Source organism: Ammospiza caudacuta, chromosome 33 (assembly GCF_027887145.1).
Source record: "Ammospiza caudacuta isolate bAmmCau1 chromosome 33, bAmmCau1.pri, whole genome shotgun sequence".
Classification (NCBI taxonomy): Eukaryota; Metazoa; Chordata; class Aves; order Passeriformes; family Passerellidae; genus Ammospiza; species Ammospiza caudacuta.
In genome coordinates, this window is record NC_080625.1 from 3,920,165 (window position 1) to 3,942,567 (window position 22,403).

Here is a 22,403-nt window from a genome sequence, read left to right on the forward strand (position 1 = left end):
CTATATATAGTTGTAGGTTAATAAAGATTTTTCTTCTTCATTCCTAAGTTGGAGCCTGCTTTGCTCTATTCCTGGTCCCATCTCACAGCAGACACCAGGGAGCATGTATTTTCATGGCGGCACTGGCATTGCGCCAGCATCAAACCCTGACAACATTCCATAGTATTACACTGGTCTCATGTGTCCCATAAGGCCCCACTGTGGTGACAACTGACAGTTGGCTCAATGACATTCCATTTCCCCACAATGTTCTTCCAGATTCCATGAGGCCCTGCTGTGTCACAATGGTGCCACACTTTCATGAGCCATGCCATCGTCTCAGTGGCACCCGGGTTCCATGATACCATGCCATGTTCACAATTGACACTTGGTTCCATGAGCTCCCATTGCATCACAATGGTCTCCTGGCTTCTATGAGGCCTGACTGTGTCACAATTCACCCTTGGTTCCATGAAATTCCATGAGTCACAATAGTCTCCTGAGTTCCTGTTCTGGCTCAAAAGACAAGTATGTGCCAAATAAGGCATGAACCTTCCTGCGATAGGTTCATGCCTTACTTTCTTCCAAATTATTATAACTTTGAAATTACTAGGCTTTCAGGCAAAGATATAGGAAAAAGAATAACAATTCTTTACTAATAGATAAATACATAACAAGACAAAAAAACAAAACCAGCAGCAACAATATTAAAACCAGAATCCCAGAGGGAGCCCTCACTCAGCTGTCAAGGACCTCGCCATGGGTGCAGTTCCGGGCACAGCCAGCAGGGGCGCTGGCGGCTCCCCGGCAGGCAGGCAGGGCGGGGCGATGCCCGTTCCGCGGCTGCAGGGGGCGCTGTGGGGCTGTTGGAAAAGAAATGAAATTTAGCAAAATATTATAGTGAGTTGTGTGTGAACTGGTTTGTTAAAAAGTAGTTTTGTAGCCGTTGAAAAGTGTGTTGGGTTTTGTGTGTAACCTAGCAGGTAGTCTTAGGGATTTAATAAATAATTAAACTAGTGCAGGAAAGTAAGAATGCTAACCTGTCTGGAGGCAGCATACAATGCTCTTAGAATAAGATAAGCAGAGGATTAATGATCTTGTTTGTGAACCAAGGAATGTATCACAAGGGGTCTGGGACCAGGCAAGGGGAACGGAGAACTGTTTCTTGGAGACTTTGTTGTGAATCGCATGTATAAAAGGGAAGCACCCATACGTGAATTTGGGGGCTCGGACTTTGGGACGTGAGTCCCCCAGTTCCCCGGGCCCTTAATAAAGCACCCACAAAACTTATCCGAGTTTTGTGTCATTTATCAATCGGGCAACAGTGCGAGCTCAGCGGCCTCTGCCCCGGCCATGGCGGCTGCGGGGGCGGCACGGGGAGAAAGGGGTTCCTTTCGCCAGAGCCACGGCGAGCAGCCGGCCTCAGCGCCACTGCTGGGCAAATGGACGGCAGCAGGAACCTCGGAGTGTCAGCTGGAACAGAGGGGAGCAGATCCCCGGGGGGCGGTGAATGAAAGTGTAGCACTAACCCTGGAGCGGTGGCAGAAGCAGAAGCAGCGGGCTGTCCTGATGGATGCAGGGTGTTGCACTATAGTGTAGCAAAAAAGCCTTAATTAAGCAGTGGCAGAAAACAGCAGCGGCTGGGTGGGAGATTTCTCCTTTGCATGGCTCACTGGTGATGTCCGGTCCTGAGGCTGGGTCACCACGCAAAGGGAGCAGCCTGGTAGGGGAAGGGGTGCTCCCAGCTCCCAGCACACCAGCCCTGGGCTCCCAAGTGGCAGAGCAGCAGAGAAGCAAGCTGGCAACCCTAGTCACAGTGCCAAAGGAGAAAAAAGAAAACAAGGAAAAAAGCAAAAGGCCAAAACTGCAGGGCAACAGTGTCTCAAATGAGATGCACTGTGCTGCATGGCTGCTGAGCTGATCACCCCAGCCTGAAGGAAGAGCAGCCTCTGGATCAGCCCAGCCCCCACAGGATCCCAGGCTGCCCCTCCACCCATTGCGATATTCTCAGAGCTGGGGAGGGGAGGCAGTGACCATTATGAACACCAAACAAAGAAACCTCAAAATGGTTATGGGATATGAACCATCCCCAAGACAGCTCCATGAGGCTGCGCTGTGTCACAGTGGGCACTGGGTTAAACCAGCACTGGCAACATCCCAGTGGCACCTGTGTCCCAGGAGGCCCCACTTTGTCAAAGCACAGCTTTAGTTCCATGAGATTCCATGCTGTCACAATGTTCTGCTGAGTTCCATGTGGCTGTGCTGTGTCACAATGGACACTGAATTCCATGTGCCCGGGCACTATTCAAGTGGCACCTGGGTTCCATGAGGCCCTGTTGTGCTTGCAGGTGACACTCGGTTCCCCAAGATGTCATTATGTCACTCTGTGAGGCCTTAAAGAACCGAGAAATAAAGCAACACCTTTTGGAGATAGTATTTGTATAGGAGGTAATATAAAAGCTGGTCTTTATTGAAGGCCTCCAGGAGTAGATATGAAAAATGTCCACAAAATGCCCACACCCACCACAAAGGGTGAATACAGTTTTGCAAGTTTCGCAGATTAGCATTGATGACAAAAATCACCAATTAGGAGTGCAAGTGGTGATGCAATTCCCCCCATGGTCTTCTAAGCCTTCCCCATCTCTGGTCTTGGTTTAGGACAAAGCCTCCAAAAGGGGCCCCTCCAGAAAGCCAACCTACACAGCCTCTCTTCTTCAATCAGTTCAGGACGAATTTCTTCAGAGAGAAGTGGAAAAAACCTGTTTATTTAATAGGTAAAGCACTCCCCAGCTCACAGAATGAACAATACCAGATGACAACACTCACTTGCTGCTCTGAAGAGATGACAAATTCAGAAAGTGTCTCTGCTGGGTGGTCGCTCCGTTCTCGGTCCCTCTGGCGCTGGCAAAGGCTGCAGAGTCTGAGCTCTGGGTGATTCCCCAGGTCCCGCTCTGGAGCAGCTTCAAATGGCTCTAAGAAAAAGGGAAAGAAAAACAGTCCAGGGAGAACTCAGACTGCCTTAGCTAGCTAAACTAACCAACTAAGTAAAAAGCAAAAGGAGCATGCTGTTCTGCCCTGTCTGTGCCTAGACATCAACGGTCTAGCCAAATGTGGAGGAGTGAGGGAGTGAGGGAGTGAGTGAGTGAGTGAGTGAGTGAGTGAGTGAGGGAGGGAGTGAGGAGTGAGTGAGGCTGATAACAAACTCTGTGCTTCTTCTCCCCGCCTTTGCTTTCAGCCAGCCTTGAAGGCACAGAACAGAACACCCAGCACAGACAGAACACATGATGGGGGATACAAGCATCATAACGTCACCCCAGAACACCCTCCAACGGGACTGTACTTTATGAGAATTGGTCCTCAAGAGCTGGTTTTGACCTTGGTTTCTAAGGAGAACCAAGACAGGATAGAGGCTTTGAAATGTGTTTTGTCCTTCTGTGTAGGGAAATAATGAAGCTAAGCTACAATAACAGACTACAGAGCTACAAATACAGCTCTGTAGTTTGTTATTGTAAATGAGTAAAGAATGCAGAGACTATATAAAAGAAAAAAGGCAGAAATTCTGCATAATTCCTCTTTTTTAGAGACTATGTTGTCTAGTTTGCTCCATATTTAACCACAGCATCATATAATAGATGTCAACTATACACTTTCTATTCAGGCCCACTTCAGTAACCATGAAGTGAGTGCACTGAAGATATATCCAAAGTTCAACAAGACTTTTGAAAGCTACCTGGTGTAGAATTTGCTTTCAAATTTCAACCAAATCTTTAAGAATTCTTACACTCTGATCTACATAATAACAACTACATTATTAATATTTCTGTGGCTAGTAGGAAATTGAAAGGTATCCTGTTTGGTAAAACTATACTAGAAAAATCATGGACTTCTTGTAAGGCTGAAATTGCGTTTGAAGTTTTGCCTTTCAGCGTGTCCAATAATCCTTGATGTGATCAGATATAATGTGTGGAATTACAGCCCCAAGAGCACAGGCCTGATCTTTATCAGGCAAACCTACCAGGACAGATTCTCACATATCCAGTATCACCCTGACAAGTTGTTCTTATGAAGAGCTTTTGGATACACTTTGGGCTCCATTTACATGCAAATTTTGGGGCCAAACTTGAGTTATGGTTACCAACTGTGCAGATAAGAAGCACAAAAAGAACAATTTAAACCACATCATCCTGATTTGTGTCAGTCTCTGTTTTCCAGCTGTTTCAGCAGAGATTTCCCCAGATAATATGACAAATCTCTGGAGCTTCTGCAAAGAGGAACTTCAAACAATTAAATCCCTCTGTAAGTTAATTTTTCCCCTCATATATGAATTCCTCCTGTGAATATACATACATAATTATATATTTATGTAAATTATATATATAACATATATAATATATACAATTTGATATGGCCTGCCATGTGATGTTTCATTAGGACTTACGTTGTCTTTTTGCTTTGGTATCGGAATAAATCACATGAGACTTTATTTTCTTCATGGTGAAAAAGCTTATTCTTTATTCAAGTAACTCGTTTTTATACAGTTTTACATACCTTGTGTGTGTGATTCCAATTGGGTTAGTAGCTTTCTTGCCAATTACTTTATTGGTTAGTAAGAGATACTTTACTTGTCCATCAAATCTCTCTATAAAATTGTTTACATATTTTCTCTTCTGGTTCTCATGGGATAGATTTAATGTTTATGCGGGCACTAGTTGTTTTTCACCCAGGAATAAATTGTTATGTTAATGAGCTCTTCACACCAGGATTGCTTTCACATGGGAACTTGCAAAGTGCTAGCTTGACAAGGTCACTGATCTAACAGAGCAGGCCTGATTTTATGAGGCCTTTTAAAATAGTTTTTCTACCTTACTGCAACACTTTGGTTGTATGTGGATTCTCAGTAAGGCTCTGGGTAAAACCTGAACTTATGTCATGGATGTTTCCAACAAATTTTATATATATCTGTGCTTTGAGGGTTCCAGTCACAGGTGTGTAGGGAATTTAAAGATCCCAAACAATTCCCAACATTTGACTAACATCTCCAATCACAGGGGGACCAACTCCAAAGGAACCCCAAACACTGGAATTATATGATTTAGTAAAATATCCACCACTTCCTTTTGTTGTGTTGGTGCAACAGGGGTAAGCCTCAGACCATCCACTAAAGGTATCACCTACCCCTAATACATACCTGCATCCTTTTTGGGTGTAACTCAGTAGAATTTATTTGCCAACAATGTCCAGGAGAACACCCTGGCTCTGATATTTCTAACACAACTCTTTTGCTCATGTTTGGGTGGGTTCCAGAGAAGATTTCACATTTGTTAGATTGTACAATATCAGTTTTTTTTCCCTTTCTGTTACTGCTTTCTTAATGTTTCAAAAGGTTTCTTGTTCCCCTGCAAGTGTTTTTATGTTCTCGCTGAGGTGGGACTACAGTCTGTCCCTCTGCTGTAACAGTCCATTCACTTTCCTTGATTTCAACCTTTGTGCCAGAAAACTGATGGCTCTGTTGATCACATTTTGGGGCAAACCTTGTCATTTCCTTCTGTAGCACCACTGTTAAGATCCTTTTTCTTGCTTCTTTTACTATTTTATCAACAAAAAGATTCTCTAACTCAAGAGTTGCTTCCCCATTTTGATGAATCTTGCAATGTATAAAGGCTGCTTCTCCAGACTCCTTAATACTCTGTAGCAGTGGATGGGTCTGTTCAGTGTGTTCAACTCCAGCCCTTGAACAGTTGCCAGTCCTCTCTCTTTCCAGATGACCTCACCGAAAACATTAAATGCATATTCAGAATCAGTCCATATTTTTACATTCTTTCCTTGGCTCAGTCCTTGGCCTTTCTTATTCACAGGGATGCAGGAGGTATTTTTAAAATTTAATTCAGTAAACCATCCTCAACTATCTGTTATTCTCCACACTTTGCAAAATTCCAACAGATCCTTCTTAGAAGCATTTGGCAAATAGGGTGAGTGATGCATCACCCAGTGTTTTCCTAATTCATACTTTAAAGGTTGAAAGAAGGTCTCAGCTTTCAGCTACAAAGGTGACATCAGCCTTTGGATTCGGCCTCTGCCTTCGCCCACCGTGGCTGTAGAAGAGCTAGAAAAAGTGATGAGAGGGAAAAAAAAACCCTTGAGAAACAACCCCATAAGTAAATTCCCTCACCCCGCTGGGACAGAACAAGTGGCCTAACAAACCTTATGAAACAGGTGGGATCCTGTAAAATATTACAATTTGGTTTCTAAGAGCCTTGATTTTCCTGAAAACACACAAATGCACAATTTCACGCTACACAACAAAAAGAGCTGCCTTTATGTTACCTCCTGTGGGGTCCTGGGACCATGGTTCCTCACCCCTCACGTCACTGCACGGAAATTCTTAAAAGTCTTCAGCAGGAAAGAGTTCCTTGCCATATGTTTCTGGCCCAGAGGGAGGCTGCTGGGTCCAGTCCCATCTGAGATGCCAGAAAAACTGATGCCTTAAAAGCCTTAGAAATGAAATAACACCCTTTGGAGATAATATCAGTTCAGGAGGCAATATAAAGGCTGGTCTTTATTAGAGGCCTCCAAGGGGCAAATATGGAAGATGTCCACAAAATGCCCACCCCACCATGGGGTAAATAGTTTATAAGTTTAGCAAATTAGCATATTTGACAAAAATCACCAATTAGAAGCACAGGTGGTGAGGCACGACAAAGTTCCTTGGCAAGAGTCACTCTGCCTGTGACTGGAGACTTCAGGCACAGCAAGGAAACAAAGCAACAACAAAGCAAAACAAAATCCAGGCAATCAAACCAGAAATGGACCAAGAACTGTCCATGTGTGTTTAGGTGCATCTGACAAAAGGACAGTGGGGGGAAGGATAAAGGGAATATGGCCTAAAGGCTTAACAGCACTCAAACACTCAAATTTAACTTAACCTTAACTTATATCTTAAACATAACAATTTAGCAAAGGAACAGCAATTAACAGTATTTAACCCAAATTAAGACTTAACAATTTACAGAGGGGAAGTGTTTAATTTAGCTTATAACTTATATTAAACCTGGAATTATGGTAAGGCACTTCACAAAGCACTGACTCAGCAAACTAACCTGTCCAACTTCAAGTTATCCAGATTTTGAGAAGTCAGGAAAGGAGTGAGAGGGAGAGACAGAGCAAGAGAGAGAAAAAGGAAAGAAATATCCACAGCCATGGCTTTAGATCTAGAGTCATCTCAGCTGATATGGGATGTGTCAGTGTCACACCTGTGTCATGGCCTTTACCTGCTCTGGTCCCTCTCACATGTGGGGTTTTTGGGGTGCCACGGGCCTGGCAGCCACTTTGGGGCTGGGCCAGAGGCTGCAGTGGCTGGGGTGGGGCAGCAGCCACCCCACCTACACAGAACTTGCTCTGACCTCCCAATTCACACTGGAGATGTCTGGGACTGTTCATCATTTCTCTGCTCTCCAACACCGAGGCTACAGACTCTGGCTACAGCTCTGAGCTCGTGCCCAAGACAACCACCCTGGCAATGGGGCTCCATGGAGCTGCTCTCAGGAACCCCCCAAGAGCTGGGGAGTGCCCCAAAACCACTTCCAAAATGTGGGATGTCCCAAGATCCCTGCAGTCAGGGCATTTGCGGAGCTTTCCTTACCAGTGCCTCTGTCGGTGCTGGGACAAGTGGGAGCCCCTGGGGAAGCTCTTCCCACACTGCTCACACAGGTAGGGCCGTGCCCCAGTGTGGGTCCGCCGGTGGTGGTTCAGGTTGGAGCGATCTCTGAAGCTCTTCCCACACTGCTCACACCTGTAGGGCTGCTGCCCAGTGTGGGTGCGCATGTGGACTATGAGGTGGAACCTCTTGTTGAAGCTCTTCTCACATGTCCAGCACTTGTAGCTGTCACATATCCTGATTTCCACACACAGGTGGTTGTGAATCTTCCTGAAGCTCTTCCCACATTTCTCACAGTTGTTGGGCTGCTCCCTGGTGTCAATGCACTGGTGGACATCCAAGTGGGTGCTCTGGCTGAAGCTCTTCCCACATTTGGGACATTTGTGGGGCCTCTCCTCAGTGTGGATCCTCTTGTGGCGGACCAGGTTGGATTTCCGGCTGAAGTTCTTCCCACATTCCTCACACACATAGGGCTGTTCCCCAGAGCAATTTATCTTGTGCTGGTTTAGTCTGGATGTCTCTCTAAAGCTCTTCCCACGTTCAGAGCGCTTGCAAGGCCTTTCATTATCATGAGTATTCTCATGACGGGCCAGGTTGTTGCTACGGCTGAAGCTCTTCCCACATTCCCTACACTTGTAGGGCTTCTCCCCAGTGTGGATCCTCTGGTGTTTCTTCAGGTTGGAGATGTGGCTGAAGCTCCTCTCACATTCCCCACACTTGTATGACTTCTCCCTGCTTCGATGGTGCTCAGTGACCACCATGTCTGAGCTCTGGCTGAAGCTCTGTCCACACTCCTGGCACAGGGCAGGTCTTTCCTCCTCACAGACGCCAGGGCTGGGTTTGCAGCCCCTCCTCGTGCGGGATCTCTGGGGCTTTTCCTTCCCGTTGGATTCCTGCACTATGGAATCGCTCAAAACGGCCTCTTCCACAAGGTCCTGCTGCGGGGATTTGTCCTCCCTGCTCTCCATCCTCCGCTCCTATTCTGGGGGAGAAGGACAAGGAGAGGATGGGATTTGCCTCTGTGCCAGAGGGAAGGGGCAAGAGATACTCCCAAAGTATCTCCAGAGATACTCCCTGGCAGGACAGCACCAGCACCGGGGCTGTGCTGCAGCCGGGGCCGTGCTGAGCTGGGAGATGGAGCAGCAGAGAGGGGGAAAGGGGCACTGAGTTCCTCCTCACCTGCCTCAGTGTCCCGGGCCATCTTCCTTGCAGCCTCCTTCTCCATCTGACCAAGCTTTGAGAAGGAGAAATCCTGGTTTGGGGGGTAAACAAGGTGTGAGTGCCTTGGGTTGGGTGTTCCTCCTGCCCAAGTCCATCTCTAGAAGTCACCAGGTGTCTGATGTCTGTAAAACCTCCAATAATCAAGAGTGAATCCCAAACAAGCCTTTCCCTTTCTAATCTCCTCACTCTGAGGTTCTGAGGCCCCCCTTCTTGGGGCTGCTGGGGGTCCTGTGGATTCTCCCCCTCTGGGGTCCTGCTTTGGGATGCCTGGAGGGTTTTGCAGGTCCCACAAGTCCCTTCTCCCTTAATTCTGCTTTGGCTCCCAGGGGTCCCAGGCTCCCCCCACTGTAGGCACTCAAGGCTCACCCCTCTCTCAGTGACCCTTTCATCTCCTGGACCCTGCTCATCTCCAGGCTCCACCACTCCACCGGGCTGCCAGGGCCGGATAGCAAAGCCTCTGGCCTTACAAATATTGAAACAGCTCCATGCAGGGAGCCCTTGGAGTTCCTGAGGATTGGCAGAAGCCTTCCTCAAGATGTCCTTGGGTATTTTTGGTATGGCAAAACAGGCTCCTAAAGGTTGCTTGATTTGTGCTAACACCAAGGTTTGAAAGACGTGTTGGCCGAGGAAGGCTGGAACCTAGGAATGGAGAATATGACCACCTTTCCTCATAATTATTATAATTTTGAAATTAATGGATGGAAAAGGGATTTCCTTTACAAACCCCCCAGGGCAGCTGGTCCCAGTGCTCCCCATGGATAGCAGCTACAGGCACAACTTCAGGAGCAGCAAGCTGCAATGGCAGGGCAGGCTCACCCGGGGCAGCAGGCGAGAGGCAGCAGAAACCCCAGGGCCCTGCCCGAGGCTGGGGGTGTCCAGGTGTTGGGTCACAGTCTGTCAGTGGGGCCCACAGGGAATCGCTCCCTGCGTTCCTCACGGCAGTGCCTGGTCCTGGGCTCTGGATTTGTGCAGAGGAGGCAGCCCCTGGTGGGGAACGGGGCGCTCCCACTCGGGGCACGGCACGCACCGGCTCTGGGCTCCCAAGCAGCAGAGAAGCAAGCCAGCAAGCCCAGTCACAGCACCAAAGGAAAAGAAACAAAAAGAAACAGACAGAACCCACGGAAGCAGCAGGATCCCCGGTCAGAAACACCAGCAGTGTGGCCACTCCAACAGCTGGCTGGAAGGAAAGGAGCTGCCCCACACCCTGCCCCAGACTCTCTCTGCAAACCCCAACCTGGCTCCCACTCATTGCAATACTCCCGGAGCAGCAACCATCCCAGACAAAAACAAAACAAGGGACCCCAAAAACTATATGAGACAAAAAACCATCTGCTAGACACTGCTATAGGTAGATAATGAGATGATTGGCTCTCACAATTAAGGGATGACTATTGTGTGTATATTAAGAAAAGCTATAGTGATGTATAGTTATGTTATTCTAGTTTAGATGTCCTCTGTTCTCCCCATAGATCCTTTCCCCCTCTGTATTGCTGTCTAAGACAAGCAGAAAGAAGGTGTGCACACCCGCCTTGCACGGGACAGTTGGAACGGAAGCTTGGTGCTCAGGGGGTGGGCATGGCAACACCTGACCTCCAATCCCCTTACAAGAAAGCATCTCCACCAAGAAATGGCACAGAAGAGCTGACTGACAGACTTTGGGAGGGGCCAGGGGTATAAAACACTGAGCATCCAGCTTGAAAATGAACTGGCCACATGATATCCATGAGGGTACTTCCCAGTGCTGCGAATTTTTCCTTATGCAGTCCTTTTGTTGTATTTTTGCCAAGGTTTAATAAACCTTTTAAATTTTCAAAGTGAGCAGTTGTTTCTCACAACAGCAAGTTAAAAAGAAACTTGCCAGAGGAGGGAGGCCTTGGGCCTTGTCCTATGTCCCTTCCAAAGTTGGCAGATGGATTTTACCAGACTGCCCCAAGTGGGAAGGCTTAAATATCTTCTGGTAACTGCATGTCAGCTAACAGGGTGGCCAGAAGCATTTCCAAGTGCTTCAGCAACTACAGGATCAGTTACATAAGTATTTTTGGAACAAATAATTTGAAGATATGGGATCATGGATGCAATAGACTCAGACAGAGGAACTAATTTTACAGGTAAAACTCTCCAAGGGGTTAGGACTGGTTTAGGAATACAATGGAACCTCCATCCCTCCTGGCACCCCCAGAGCTCAGGTCAGGTAGAAAAAAAACGAGTGAAGAAATAAAGAAACACCTTTTGAAGCTAGAAACAGAAACCAAGACGCCATGGGTACGGCTTTTGCCATTGGCTCTGGCAAGAAGAAGAGACAGACTCAGGGCAGATATTCAATTATCGCCCTTGGAACTGATGTCTGGAATTCCTTACCCTGGTAATTCTCCACCTAGAGCAGGGTGGAGACGAGGGATGTGCATTTAAGGCAGTCTGTGGCCAGAATCCTGTCTCTTGTGAAATCTCTCCCACAGGAAGCTGGGCTGGCACAGAGCCTGCCCTGGCACTTTGCTGCTGCCAACACCCAGCCAGGACATCGGCTCCTGCCCAAGGAGTGCAAAGCAGCACCACTGGTGGCCAAGGGGCCCATGCCAAGTGTCCCTGAGGCCAGAAACAGCCGCCAGCACAGCTCAACACGGGGGGACCCCTCAGCCTGGCCTCAAGGGCTCTGGAGCCCCGGAGATTTGCACTTCCCGCCCGCAGCAGGAGGATGCGAGGCCGCCCCTGAGCCTGCCCTGAAGGCAACGCAGCAGCAGCCAGGGCTCCACAGCGGGCCAAGCCCCTGCGCCTGCCCACAGATCCTCGCCGGGAATCCTCTGCAATCCTGGCCACCCTCCTCTGCCAGCTCCAGCCACTGGCAGGACAATCCTTATTGTCGCTGTTTTCTTTCTTAAATTGTTTCTGTGCCTTCGGTTGCCACAGGTGGTGGGGAAGACAATGTGAGAATTTGACTAAATAATTAGATTACACTATTAGAATATTTTCCTTAATAGTTTATATTGTCAGTCAGGGTTGGGCCAGAGGTGGGAGAATCAATTTGCAGCCTTAGGAGAAGAAGCAGCAGAAGTTCTTAACCTTAGCAATTGTTGGGTCAGGAGGGGCATGAGCACCTGAAAGCTGGCCATGGGTGGCCAGCCAAGCCGCACTTAAATGGTGGGTCAGCACCTCGAGTGAGGTCCATAATGGAACGGGATTTTGGGATGAGGAAGGAAGTCCATGGCAGCTTCACTGCTCTGAAAGAGGTATTTATTGCCTAAAAAGGACGGGCGTTTATTCACAAATGCAGGAAAAAGCATTTGTGAATAAACCTTACCTTTGGGTTTAGTCTGTTGGACCCCCAACTGCCCTCCTTATGATTGTTGCAAATACTGAGGCAGATGGAATGAAACCCAGTCAGATGAGAAATGGAACATTTCAACATCAGATAGTATTATATTATCTACATCAGATAGTATTATATTATCTATTAGCATAAAAAGGAGGAGTTTGTGGAAAATTGAACAACTCAAGGACAGAATTATGTCATTGGGTCAAAGAAGACCCAGGAAGAAAAGATTAAATCAATGGTATTTAAAGTTTGTAAAGGCAATTACTAAGAAAATAAAAGAGGAGGGATTGAAACAAATAAGATGAATGTGTCTTTGCAAACAGACAGTGTGAATCTGCTTGGGGATAGGGCCATGCACTCAGAGATGGGGAAGTAACAAAAGAAGCTATTAGCTCTAGAGAATGTTACTGATCAACACAGACTGTTGCTCAGCCAAGGCCCTATTAAATTCCTGAACCTAGAGCATGAGAACAAAGACTTAGTCAAATAATGAGTAGGTTTTTCTTTCTTTTATATAATGAAAGGGGGGTGCATATTGGGAGGGGGTGCATAGAGCAGGCGATTCAGTAACTCTGTACCTTCTGATTACCTTGGCCGTGGGAAAAAGGAAGAGGGTGATGCAGCAGGGATTTTAAGATAAAAGAGAGGCTGCATCCTCCAACCATCTGAGAGACCCCACGGGAAATGCCCCATGGCCTCACCCTTTACTCGAATAAAGTTACAAGACCCCTCTGTCTACTTTTTGGACATAAACCTCTGACATGGTGGGTTAATTCCACACACACTCACCCACCCCGACCCACCCAGCCCGCGTTTCCCCCTCATCACCTCCCTGGCGCTGCACTGAGGCCTGCTGAGGCCTGCTGAGGCCTGCCGGAGCGCGGAGCGCGGGGAGCGGGGCGCGGGGAGCGGAGCGCGGGGAGCGGGGAGCGGAGCGCGGGGAGCGGGGCGCGGGGAGCGGGGAGCGGGAGCGGGGAGCGGGGAGCGGGAGCGGGAGCGGGGCGCGGAGCGGGGAGCGGAGCGCGGGGAGCGGAGCGCGGGGAGCGGAGCGCGGGGAGCGGGGAGCGGGAGCGGTGAGCGGGGAGCGGTGAGCGGGGAGCGGGGAGCGGTGAGCGGGGAGCGGGGAGCGGGAGCGGGGAGCGGGGCGCGGAGCGCGGGGAGCGGGGAGCGGAGCGCGGGGAGCGGAGCCACCGCCGCGTCCCACAGAGCGCCCGCAGCGCTGCCGGCAGCCCCCGCGCCGCCTCAGCCGCCCTCAGCCGCCGCCCCGCCGGTCCCGTTTGCGGCCGGGGGAAACTCACCGGCACCGGGGTCACCGGAAGGGCCCTGGCACCCGCTGGGCTCCGCCGGGACCTCCCTGAGCCGCGGCGTTGCCTGCAGGCCCCGGAGCCCCGCGGCGAGCAGAGGAAATGGTTGCGGACAGCCCCGCCCCGCGGGAATGGAAGCGGCAGGGCCCGGAGGCCGCTCCCTCCTCCATGTTATGAATAAGAAGCTTGAGTAGGCCAGTATTCAAGCAGCAATCAATTTATTGTTTAATATGGTAAAGTATGAGCGATACAGCGCCGGGTACAGTGGGGGAAGTTTTCCCTCCAACTGTACACCGATAATTGATGGTTACAGGTATTTATAGGGGTCCCCATCATTTTTTTTTTCAACAGTTTCTATTTCCGATTTTTACTCATCAGCAATTTCTATTCCAAATTATTACATCACAATTCTATACACTATTGTGATTTTAATCTCTCAGGATGTATCTCAAAGGAGTATCCCCAGATGGTGATGGTCCAGTTTCCGAAAGAAGAAAGATGAATCCCATCTGGTGGGGTCCAGCTCCCCAGATGTGTGCCCACCTTTTAATTGCAGAGACTCTAAATCTCATAACAGTGATGTCCAGCTTCCCTTTGGTTGAAACCATAAATCCTTCAGTTGATGTTCATCTTCCTTTCTCAAGCTGTTTTTCTCTGCTTCAATAAGGCGTGAGATAAACATATTTCCTTTATATATATTCCAAAGCTATAGTTTCAAGGATACAATATTCTAAAATTATACTTCAAAAGGTTATTATTGCAGAGCTTCTTATGGATTAAATGCAAGCAAAAAGCAACATCTTTAACACCTTAATTCCAATGCTCCAAAATCAACCAGGGTTAATTGCAAACAAAAGATAGTTCCAAAGGCCTTTTTCCATGCTTTATTTTCCTCAGTTATTATTGGAATTCACAGCTCTCCCATGGTCGGGGTCCACACATTTCGCATTCACAAATGCACACATCACAAATGCCTGTTTGTGCCTGACACGAAACACAGCTTTGTATTTCACACCCATTCCCCAGTGCCTCCCAATAACCTTCCCATGCACCTTCCCCAGTCCATCCCAGAGCCCTCCCAGTGCCCTCCCGGTACCCCCGGTGCCCGCCAGCAACCTCCCAGTAACTTCCCAGTCCCCACCCAGTTTCTTCCTGTGAAAAACGCCAATCACTTGTTTTTAAAATTTTTAGAAGTTTAATAGTAATAAAATGGTTAAAAAGAATACTAACACGATTAGAGTAATAACAATTTGGACAAATTGAATTAGGACAATATGAGACAATAAAAGCAAAGAGTTACAGACATCCGAGTACCTTTTTCTGGGCGTCAGGAGCCGAAAAAGGACCCACGTTAACAAAGGATTAACCCTTAAGAACAGTAGCCTGTTGCATATTCATACACTTCATACACGATGCATAAATTCCATTCAAACACAGGATTCTGTCTGGTCAGTGTCAACTTCTCCCCTCCAATCCTAACAGCGCCTCCGAGGCGGGAAGAAGTTCGTTTCTTCTGATAAGAGGCCAATAAATTCTTTTTCTCTGAAAGATTCAGGTGTCCTGTGGCTGCTATCTCGCTGCAAGTCCTTTCCTTTAAACAAAGCATCTTCCATAGCACAGTTTCTATTTTAACAATTTTTATAACCTAAAACTATATTTAACACAGTACTTAAGAGAATTAATACAGCATTGTTTTCTAACACAACACATATAATATTCATTTTAATATTTGGGAAAAGCCAATCATAAAATACATGCATTTTTCACATCCCAGTCCATCCCAGTCCCCATGAATCCCCTCCCAGTGCCCTTCCAGTTACTCCCAGTCTCCTCCCAGTGCCCACCCATTACCACCCAGTAACTTCCCAGTATGTCCCAGTGTGTTCAAGTCCCTCCCAGTCCTATTCAGTCCACACAAACCAATTCCCATTCTCTGCCAGTCACATCCCAGTGCTCCCAGTATCCCCTCTAGTCTCTTACAGTTTCTCTCAGTCCATCCCAGTCTCCTCCCAGTAGCTCCCAGTATATTCCAGTTCCTCCCAGTCCCCTCCAGTGCCCACAAACCCCAGCCCATCCCAGTTGCCACCAGTGCCTCCCAATGTCCCCCAGCATCCTCCCAGTTTATTGCTGTTCCTTCCCAGAACACCGTGTTTATCCCAGTCCATTCCAGTGCTCCCAGTCCCGTCCAGTGCCCACCAGTCCTCCCAGTTCTTCCCCAGTGCTTCCCAGTCCCTCTCAGTTCCCTCCCAGTACTCTCCACTGCTCCCAGGTTCTCTAAATCCCTTCCAGTATCTCCCAGTGCCTCCCAGTCCTCCCCAATCTCCTCCCAGTCCTTCCAAGTATGAACCAATCCCCTCCTAGTTTGTCCCAGTGCTCCCAGTTTCCCCTCCCAGACCTCCCAGTTCCCTTCCAGTGACTTCCAGTCTCCTCCCGGTGGCTCCCAGGATCCCCCAGTGTCCACCAGTAACTTCCCAGTTCCTCCCAGTACATCCCAGTCCCACCCAGTGCCCACAAACCCCTTCTCAGTGTATTCCAGTTGCCATCAGTCCCTCCCAGCCACATCCCAGTCTCTCCCAGTTAGTCCCAGTCTCCTCCCAGTGACCCCCAGTGCCCACCAGGAGCCTTCCAGTCCCTCCCAGTGCTCCCAGTACATCCCAGTTCCCTGTCCCAGCATGGCAGACAAGCTCCACCCCCCAGACTCTGCCTGGCACCAGCGGCAGGAGGGGAAACTGAGGCAGTACTGGGAGGCCATGGACACCTTACTGGGGGTGCCGGTTTGTACTGGTTTGTACTGGGGGCGGGACTGGGAGGGCATTAAAGCATTTTAAAAAGGGATCAATAAGGGTTGAAGGGTGATTTTTTTGCTGGTTTATACTGGTTTTGGACTGGAAGGGACTGGGAGGTCACTGGGATGTTACTGTTCCATAGTGGGAGGTGACTGGTTTATACTGGGGGAGGTCACTGGTTTGAACTGGGGGGTTACTGGGAGGGACTGGGATGAATGGATGAACTGGGAGTTACTGGTTTGAACTCGGAGGGTAACTGGGCCATACTGGGAGGTCAGTGGGAGTTACTGGGATGAACTGGGAAATCCCTGGGGGCTTACTGGGCTGCACTGGGAGGGGATTGGGAGGGCATTGGCATTTACTTGGTCTATACTGGTTTATACTGGTTTGGACCTGGCATGGTCCAGCAGGGGCCATCCCATGCCCAGGTGTTGCCCTTAATGGTACTAGATGTTACTGGGATGAAATTGGGATTTCCTGGGGCTCTACTGGTTTCTACTGGTTTGAACTGGGATTTACGTGCCCCACAGGGGGTGCCACCCGGCCAGGTGCTGTCCTTGACCAGCATCATCCTGGTGGACATCTGCTGGACCCTGTGGGGACTAGGAGCACTGGGAGGGAACCGTGTGTATTGGTTTGTACTGGTTTATACTGGGAGGGCACTGGTTTGAACTGGAAGGGTTTAAAGGGGGTAAAAAAGGGTTAAAAGGGAGTTTGGGGTTACTGGTTTATACTGGAAGGGCACTGGGAAGGGTTAAAAGCAGACTGGGAGGGACTGGGAGAGCCCTTACAAGTGTGTACTGGTTCATACTGGTCTATACTGGCCTATACCAGTCTATACTGGTTGGTGCTGGTTCATACAGGTCCATACTCATTTTAGAGCTCTGGATGCATTGGTGTTTTTCAGGGAGTGAAGCCCAAATCTGTGCCATAGGCATGGGGAACAAAGACACGCAGAGCTCCTTGCTTGCTCCGAAGAAAAGAATTCATTGTAACCAACTGAGCTTTTTTATAGTCAAAACTTGCTCCAAACTTAACCAAACTAAGCACGCGTTGTCTGCCTGCCATTGCAGTGTTGTTATTGATGTGTCCCTTTACCCAGTCAGCTCTCTGACCATGTGGTGTCCACGCATCTCCTCAGCCAATCCCTTCCTCACACATGAGGCAACCACCAACCCACTCTCTGGCCATCGACCCACAGCTGAACCTCCCCAGAACGCCTTTTGGTGAACAGAATGAACAGGACTGAACAAAGGTGGGAAAGGTCCTTATTCTGTAAGGCTTTTCTTATTCCCCACAGTTTTGGAGCCCAATGGAACAAGGGCTCTACTGTGACTCAGAGAAACCTCACTGAAGCAAAGACACCATCGTGAGAGGGTTTGGAACCTCATGGGACCAAGGCTGCAGTGTGACACAGTGGGGCCTCGTGAAGTTCAGGAGACCCCAGTGAGGGATTAGAACCTCATGAAAGCAAGGCTCTGATGTGATCCAGCTGGACCTCATGGAATGCAGATGGCCACTGTCAGTCCATGGAACTCGTGAGAAAGGCTTGCAGCATGGAACCCAAGAGAGCCCAATGAGTTTGTGGAGCCTCGTTGAGCCACAGTTCAAATATGTCACAGCATTAAGGAACACAGGAGAGCATTGTGAGGTTATTGAACCCAACGGAAACAGGACTCTAATGAGACTTGGTGGGGCCTTAGGGAGCCCAAGAGACCCTCATGGAACCAAGGCTGCGGTGTGCCACAGAGGGGCCTCACGGAACCCAGGAGAACATTGTGAGGCTGTGGAACAATATGGCACCAAGGTTCTGCTATGGCTTGACAGAGCCCCATGGAAGCAAGGAACCATTGCGAGCCTACGGAATCAGCGTCTGCAGGAGGATTTTCTGTTCCCTCCTGGAATGCTGGTGGACAATAAAGCCTGAGGCAGCCTCCCACGTGTCTGGCTGTGTCATCAGTGTGGGGGAAATTTGTCAACCTTGGCCCTGCTGCTGCTCCTGGCTGGGCTTGAAGATACTGACACATGGGTGTGAGGGGATCTTGATGTTCCTCCCCCTTGAGGCAGAGTGGAAATTTTCCAGAGTAGAAATCCATTTTGATTTAGGTGAAATGTACATCTTTGAGTTAAGTCTGTAGCTTGCTGTTTAGTCTGACTGCCTGCTCTCTTGAAGGGCCTGTGTTTGGAGGGACTCCTTCAGCTGAAGGACAAGAGATAACAGGGGAGGGGTGGGGCAGACAGAGCAGGGCAACCTGACCCAGGAGTTCTTTGTCAGAAAGTAGAATTATTGGCAAATGTCACACGAAATCAGTAGAATGAGTATGTATGAACCTATTGTGAAATTGCATGTATATGTATTTGAGAGGGAAATAAAAGGAGATCTGGAGTTCCCAGAGGTAGGCATTTCATTTTAGGGGAATAATTCCCACATGTGTCCAGCACTGCAATAAACATACCAGCTCTACAGCTTTCACAAAAGTTGTGGAGTTTGTTTGTTTCTGCAAATCACCCTTGTCCCCCGAACCAGGCACAACTTTTAGGGCACTTTGAAAATGTCCTGGAGGTGAAGTTGGGCTGGCTGGGGGAGGGTGGTGGGACAATTTGGGTGGATTTTTGGAGTGTCCCAGTGTCCCCTCCCAGCCCAAATCTGGCTCCTGCTCCGGCCCGCCCTCACGAGTCCCTGCCATGCCCCCCAAATGCCACTGTGGCAGAGCGGGAGGGACCCACCATCGCCGCTGTGCTGGGCCCCCCCAGTGGCCACCAGAGGGGCTGAGGGTTGGTGACCGTGCTGGAGTGCCCACGGTGCCACACATCGCACACACATCGCACACCCACTGGAGGGCTCACACACCACAGTGTGGCGCGGACAGGCACAGGCAGGGCACAGAAGGGCCGATGGCACTGTCGCCACGCTGTCCCTGCAGCCTCCCCAGGCTGCTGAGGGGGCAGGAGCTGCCATGCCCCGCCTCACCTTTCCCTGTGCTTCAGGAAACAGCTCAGGCTGGTCAATGGCAGCACCGTGTGCGAGCAGAGAGTGGGGTTTGAGGTGCTGGGGACCCGGGGAACTCCCTGTGCCTCCCGATGGGACTTGTGCATGCCCATGTTCTCTGGGGCCACCTCAACTGCGGGTTTGCCACTTCCATTCGTGAATTTTTCAAGAGGAACCAGATGTGTCTGGAGGCACTTGTTGCGCTGGGATGGGACTGAAGCCCACCTGAAGCAGCGGCCAGGGGCTGCCTTGGGGCCCTCACCCTGCTCCCACGGGATGCTGCTGCTGAACTCCAGCCCACCCGCAGTGGTCCCCAGGTGCCCCCGGCAGCAGCAGCAGCAGCCAGGGCCCCCCAGTGCTGCCCAGGCCCTGCCATCTCCGTGCCCTGTGCCTGGTGTGACAGGCACGTGGAGACGCTGCCGTGGGGCAGAGTCCTGCACGCACAGTGGGACGTGCAGGGGCAGTGCAGTGTGCCAGCAGCTGCGGGGTGAGAGGCAGAGACATCTGACGCCCCCTGGAACCTCAGCGGGCCTGCGAGGAGTCCCTGGGCAACAGCACCTCCATGGCCAAGCAGGCACCGTCTGCAGAGTTTGTGGAGGATATAGGAGTCACTTGTTGTGTTGTACCATCTATCATGTTTCACTTCTGGGTTTCGGTGGGGTTTTTGGTTTGTGTTTTTTACTTGTTTACTTTGGTTTTGTTTGTGGGTTTGGTTTTCTTTCTTTTTTTTTTTTTTTTTTTTTGGTGGCTATTTTTGTTGTTATTACTTTTAATTAAGATATTTTCTTTTTTATAATCAGCAGAAATCCTTCCATGCCTATTAACAGCCAGATCGAGTGTGAAAGGAGGTGGAAGTTGGTGTAAAGGAGCTGTAACATGTAGGAAAGACATTCTGTGCTGTTCTTGTGAGCCAGCAAAGGCCTCCTGAAGATAAAGGAAAGCCCCATATCTCTCCTGAGGAAGACACCAAGGTTGTCCCCATGGAGACATGATGAAGGAGAGAAAGTTGAGCGATACAGACTCCAGCTGGCTCACAGAATGGTGTGGCTCCTTGGTCACTCACTGAAAACTTTGTTTATTTCTTGTAAACCAATGGGCAGTGAATGTATATGTAAAGTGAATGTAAATATCTAGAAAGAGCATAAAAGCAGCATGTTGCTATAATAAATCTGTCTTTCACCCTTCTGATGGAGTCATGGTACTTTGTGCTGTGTCGTGCTCTATAACAACAGCAGCATCCCTACAGGATTCAATGAAGAAGTCTCACATCACAGAAAGTGAGGCATGTCCCAGGTGGCCACTGAGACACAGAGCAGGGAGGTGGAGGGGATGGGCAGAATTGTCCATCCCATGATGAGCCCCGAGGAACTGTTTTTCCTCAGGATACCCTGGATCAGTGTCAGCTGCACAATACTGTTATCATGTCTTTAAAGTGGGCATTGGAATCTTTATCTCCAGTCCTTAAACCTCTCTAATTAGCTGTACACATGTTGAAGACTTGACAAAGGGGCTGGGAAGGTAACAACCCATTAGGTCTTTCTTCATTTCAATGAAATCTGGAGTGTATTTGGTGTTGAGTCCACAATCCTCAGATCCTGAGAGGAGATAGCAGCAGTCCCTCAATAAATCCAAGTCAGAAGAAAAACCCAAAGTGTCTTGGAGCATGAAGAGTTGCCACTTGAAACCCTTCCTGATGAAGTCTGGCCAGAGCCTTGTTAGCAGCAGTGATGGGAGGCTGTGGTTGCAGCAGGCAGAGGCACTGGGCAGGAGGCTCTGGTGCTGAGCGAACTCGTGCTTTGATGGAGCAGAAGGGCCAAGGCCTGATCCTGGTCCCTGGGACGAGAGCTCCTGTCTCTCCCAGAGCCCAGGGTGTTCCCTGGAGGCAGTGCTGGGCAGTGCCCAGGGCAGGACAGCAGTGTCACGGTGCCCAGGGTCCCCAGGGCTGCAAGGACACGGCGCCAGTGCCACGAGCACAGCCTGACTCCTCACAGACCTCGCTGGTGCCCACGACTGCCGTGGCCAAGGGGACCAAGAGCTCAGGCGCTCGAAGGCAGGCTCAAAGCTCTTGGGAAGGGCCCTCTGGGCAGGCAAGGACAGGGAGTGCTCCTTCCTGATCCTCTTTCAAGCACTTGTTCAGCCCTGTTGGCTCCTTCACCACTGGCCCCGCTTTGGCTTCCCTTGCCCCACCTGTGGCCTTTCTGAGCCGCGGTAATTCTGCCCAGGCCAGCAGTGCCATTAAATGAGTCTCTTCCATGAGCTCTGCTGGCCTGCTGCTCCTCACACTGTCATCCAGGAGATCCCAGCACGAGGCAGAGATTTTGTACACAGAGAGCGGTGAAAGCGAGGAACAGGCTGTCCAGGGAGGTGTTGGGGCCTCATCCTTGCAAAGATCCAGAGCCACGCTGGATGGGGCTTTGAGCAGCTAGCTCTGGTTGAAGATGTCCCTGGCCATGAGTTGCCTCACGTAATTTTTCCCCTCTTGTGGAAACTGTGTTGTCCTGGATCTGAGCTGAGATTCCTCCCAGGTTTCTCCTGAAGTCTTCTGATCTCTCATTTTGGGACCTGAACTCATAACCACAGGCCCACAATCTTCCAGGGAACATATCCAATTTGTTGTTTCTCCTTTGGAGGTAAATTTTTGCTCTGGAATCTACCCAAGACTCCTCCCAGGTATGTCCCAGAGTCTTTACACCTCCTGGAGGAAACTGAGAGGCCAGGAAGCAGCCGCAGATTCCTCCAAGGAATAATCGCAAGATATTTTGGATCATTTGGAAGCATTTGTCTATGCCAGGATGCACTGGAGGGTCATCTTGGCATCTGCCAGTCTCTTTTCCTCTCAGGTTTAGGCACTTGATATCCCAGGTAGAAGCCCCAGGCTTCTCCAAGGCAGGTACCTGAGGTGATTTTTCTTTTTTCATGGAAATTGGATCTTCTGTGATCTACCTGACACTGTTCCAAGGAATCTCACAGAGTCCTGACCTCCAGGAGAGAAGGTTCTCCTCTTCAGGAGAACAAATCCTGTCTGGCAGCCCTAGGAAAGCTGCCCAAAGGGATTTTGTGGCAGGAAGGAGGGAGCCGAGCAGGGCTGCAGGAGCGCTGTGCTGTGCTGCCTCGGGAGCAGCTGAATGTGGCTCCTCATGTGCTGGGGTGTGTCTGTGTG

General features: G+C 49.6%; 1 protein-coding gene across 4 annotated transcripts; it reads right to left on the reverse strand.

The window, feature by feature from the left end:
• Positions 1–733: 733 nt before the first annotated feature.
• On the reverse strand, positions 734–13,553 carry LOC131570267 (zinc finger protein 239-like). 4 transcript variants are annotated; one of them, XR_009275859.1, is made up of 6 exons: positions 13,463–13,553; positions 8,813–8,885; positions 7,619–8,615; positions 5,168–6,082; positions 2,806–2,951; positions 734–842 (listed from the first exon to the last, which is right to left on the reverse strand). XR_009275859.1 is itself a non-coding variant. In XM_058822628.1 (4 exons), exons 3-4 carry the CDS (start codon positions 8,599–8,601, stop codon positions 6,019–6,021), a joined length of 1,047 nt encoding a protein of 348 aa, XP_058678611.1. In that variant the 5' UTR covers positions 8,602–8,615; positions 8,813–8,885; positions 13,463–13,553; the 3' UTR covers positions 4,483–6,018. The 4 variants fall into 4 exon arrangements, 2 of the variants coding, with proteins under 2 accessions (XP_058678611.1, XP_058678612.1); XR_009275860.1 differs by lacking the exon at positions 734–842 and having other exon boundaries at positions 2,768–2,951; XM_058822628.1 differs by lacking the exons at positions 734–842; positions 2,806–2,951 and having other exon boundaries at positions 4,483–6,082.
• Between the last annotated feature and the right edge of the window lie 8,850 nt (positions 13,554–22,403).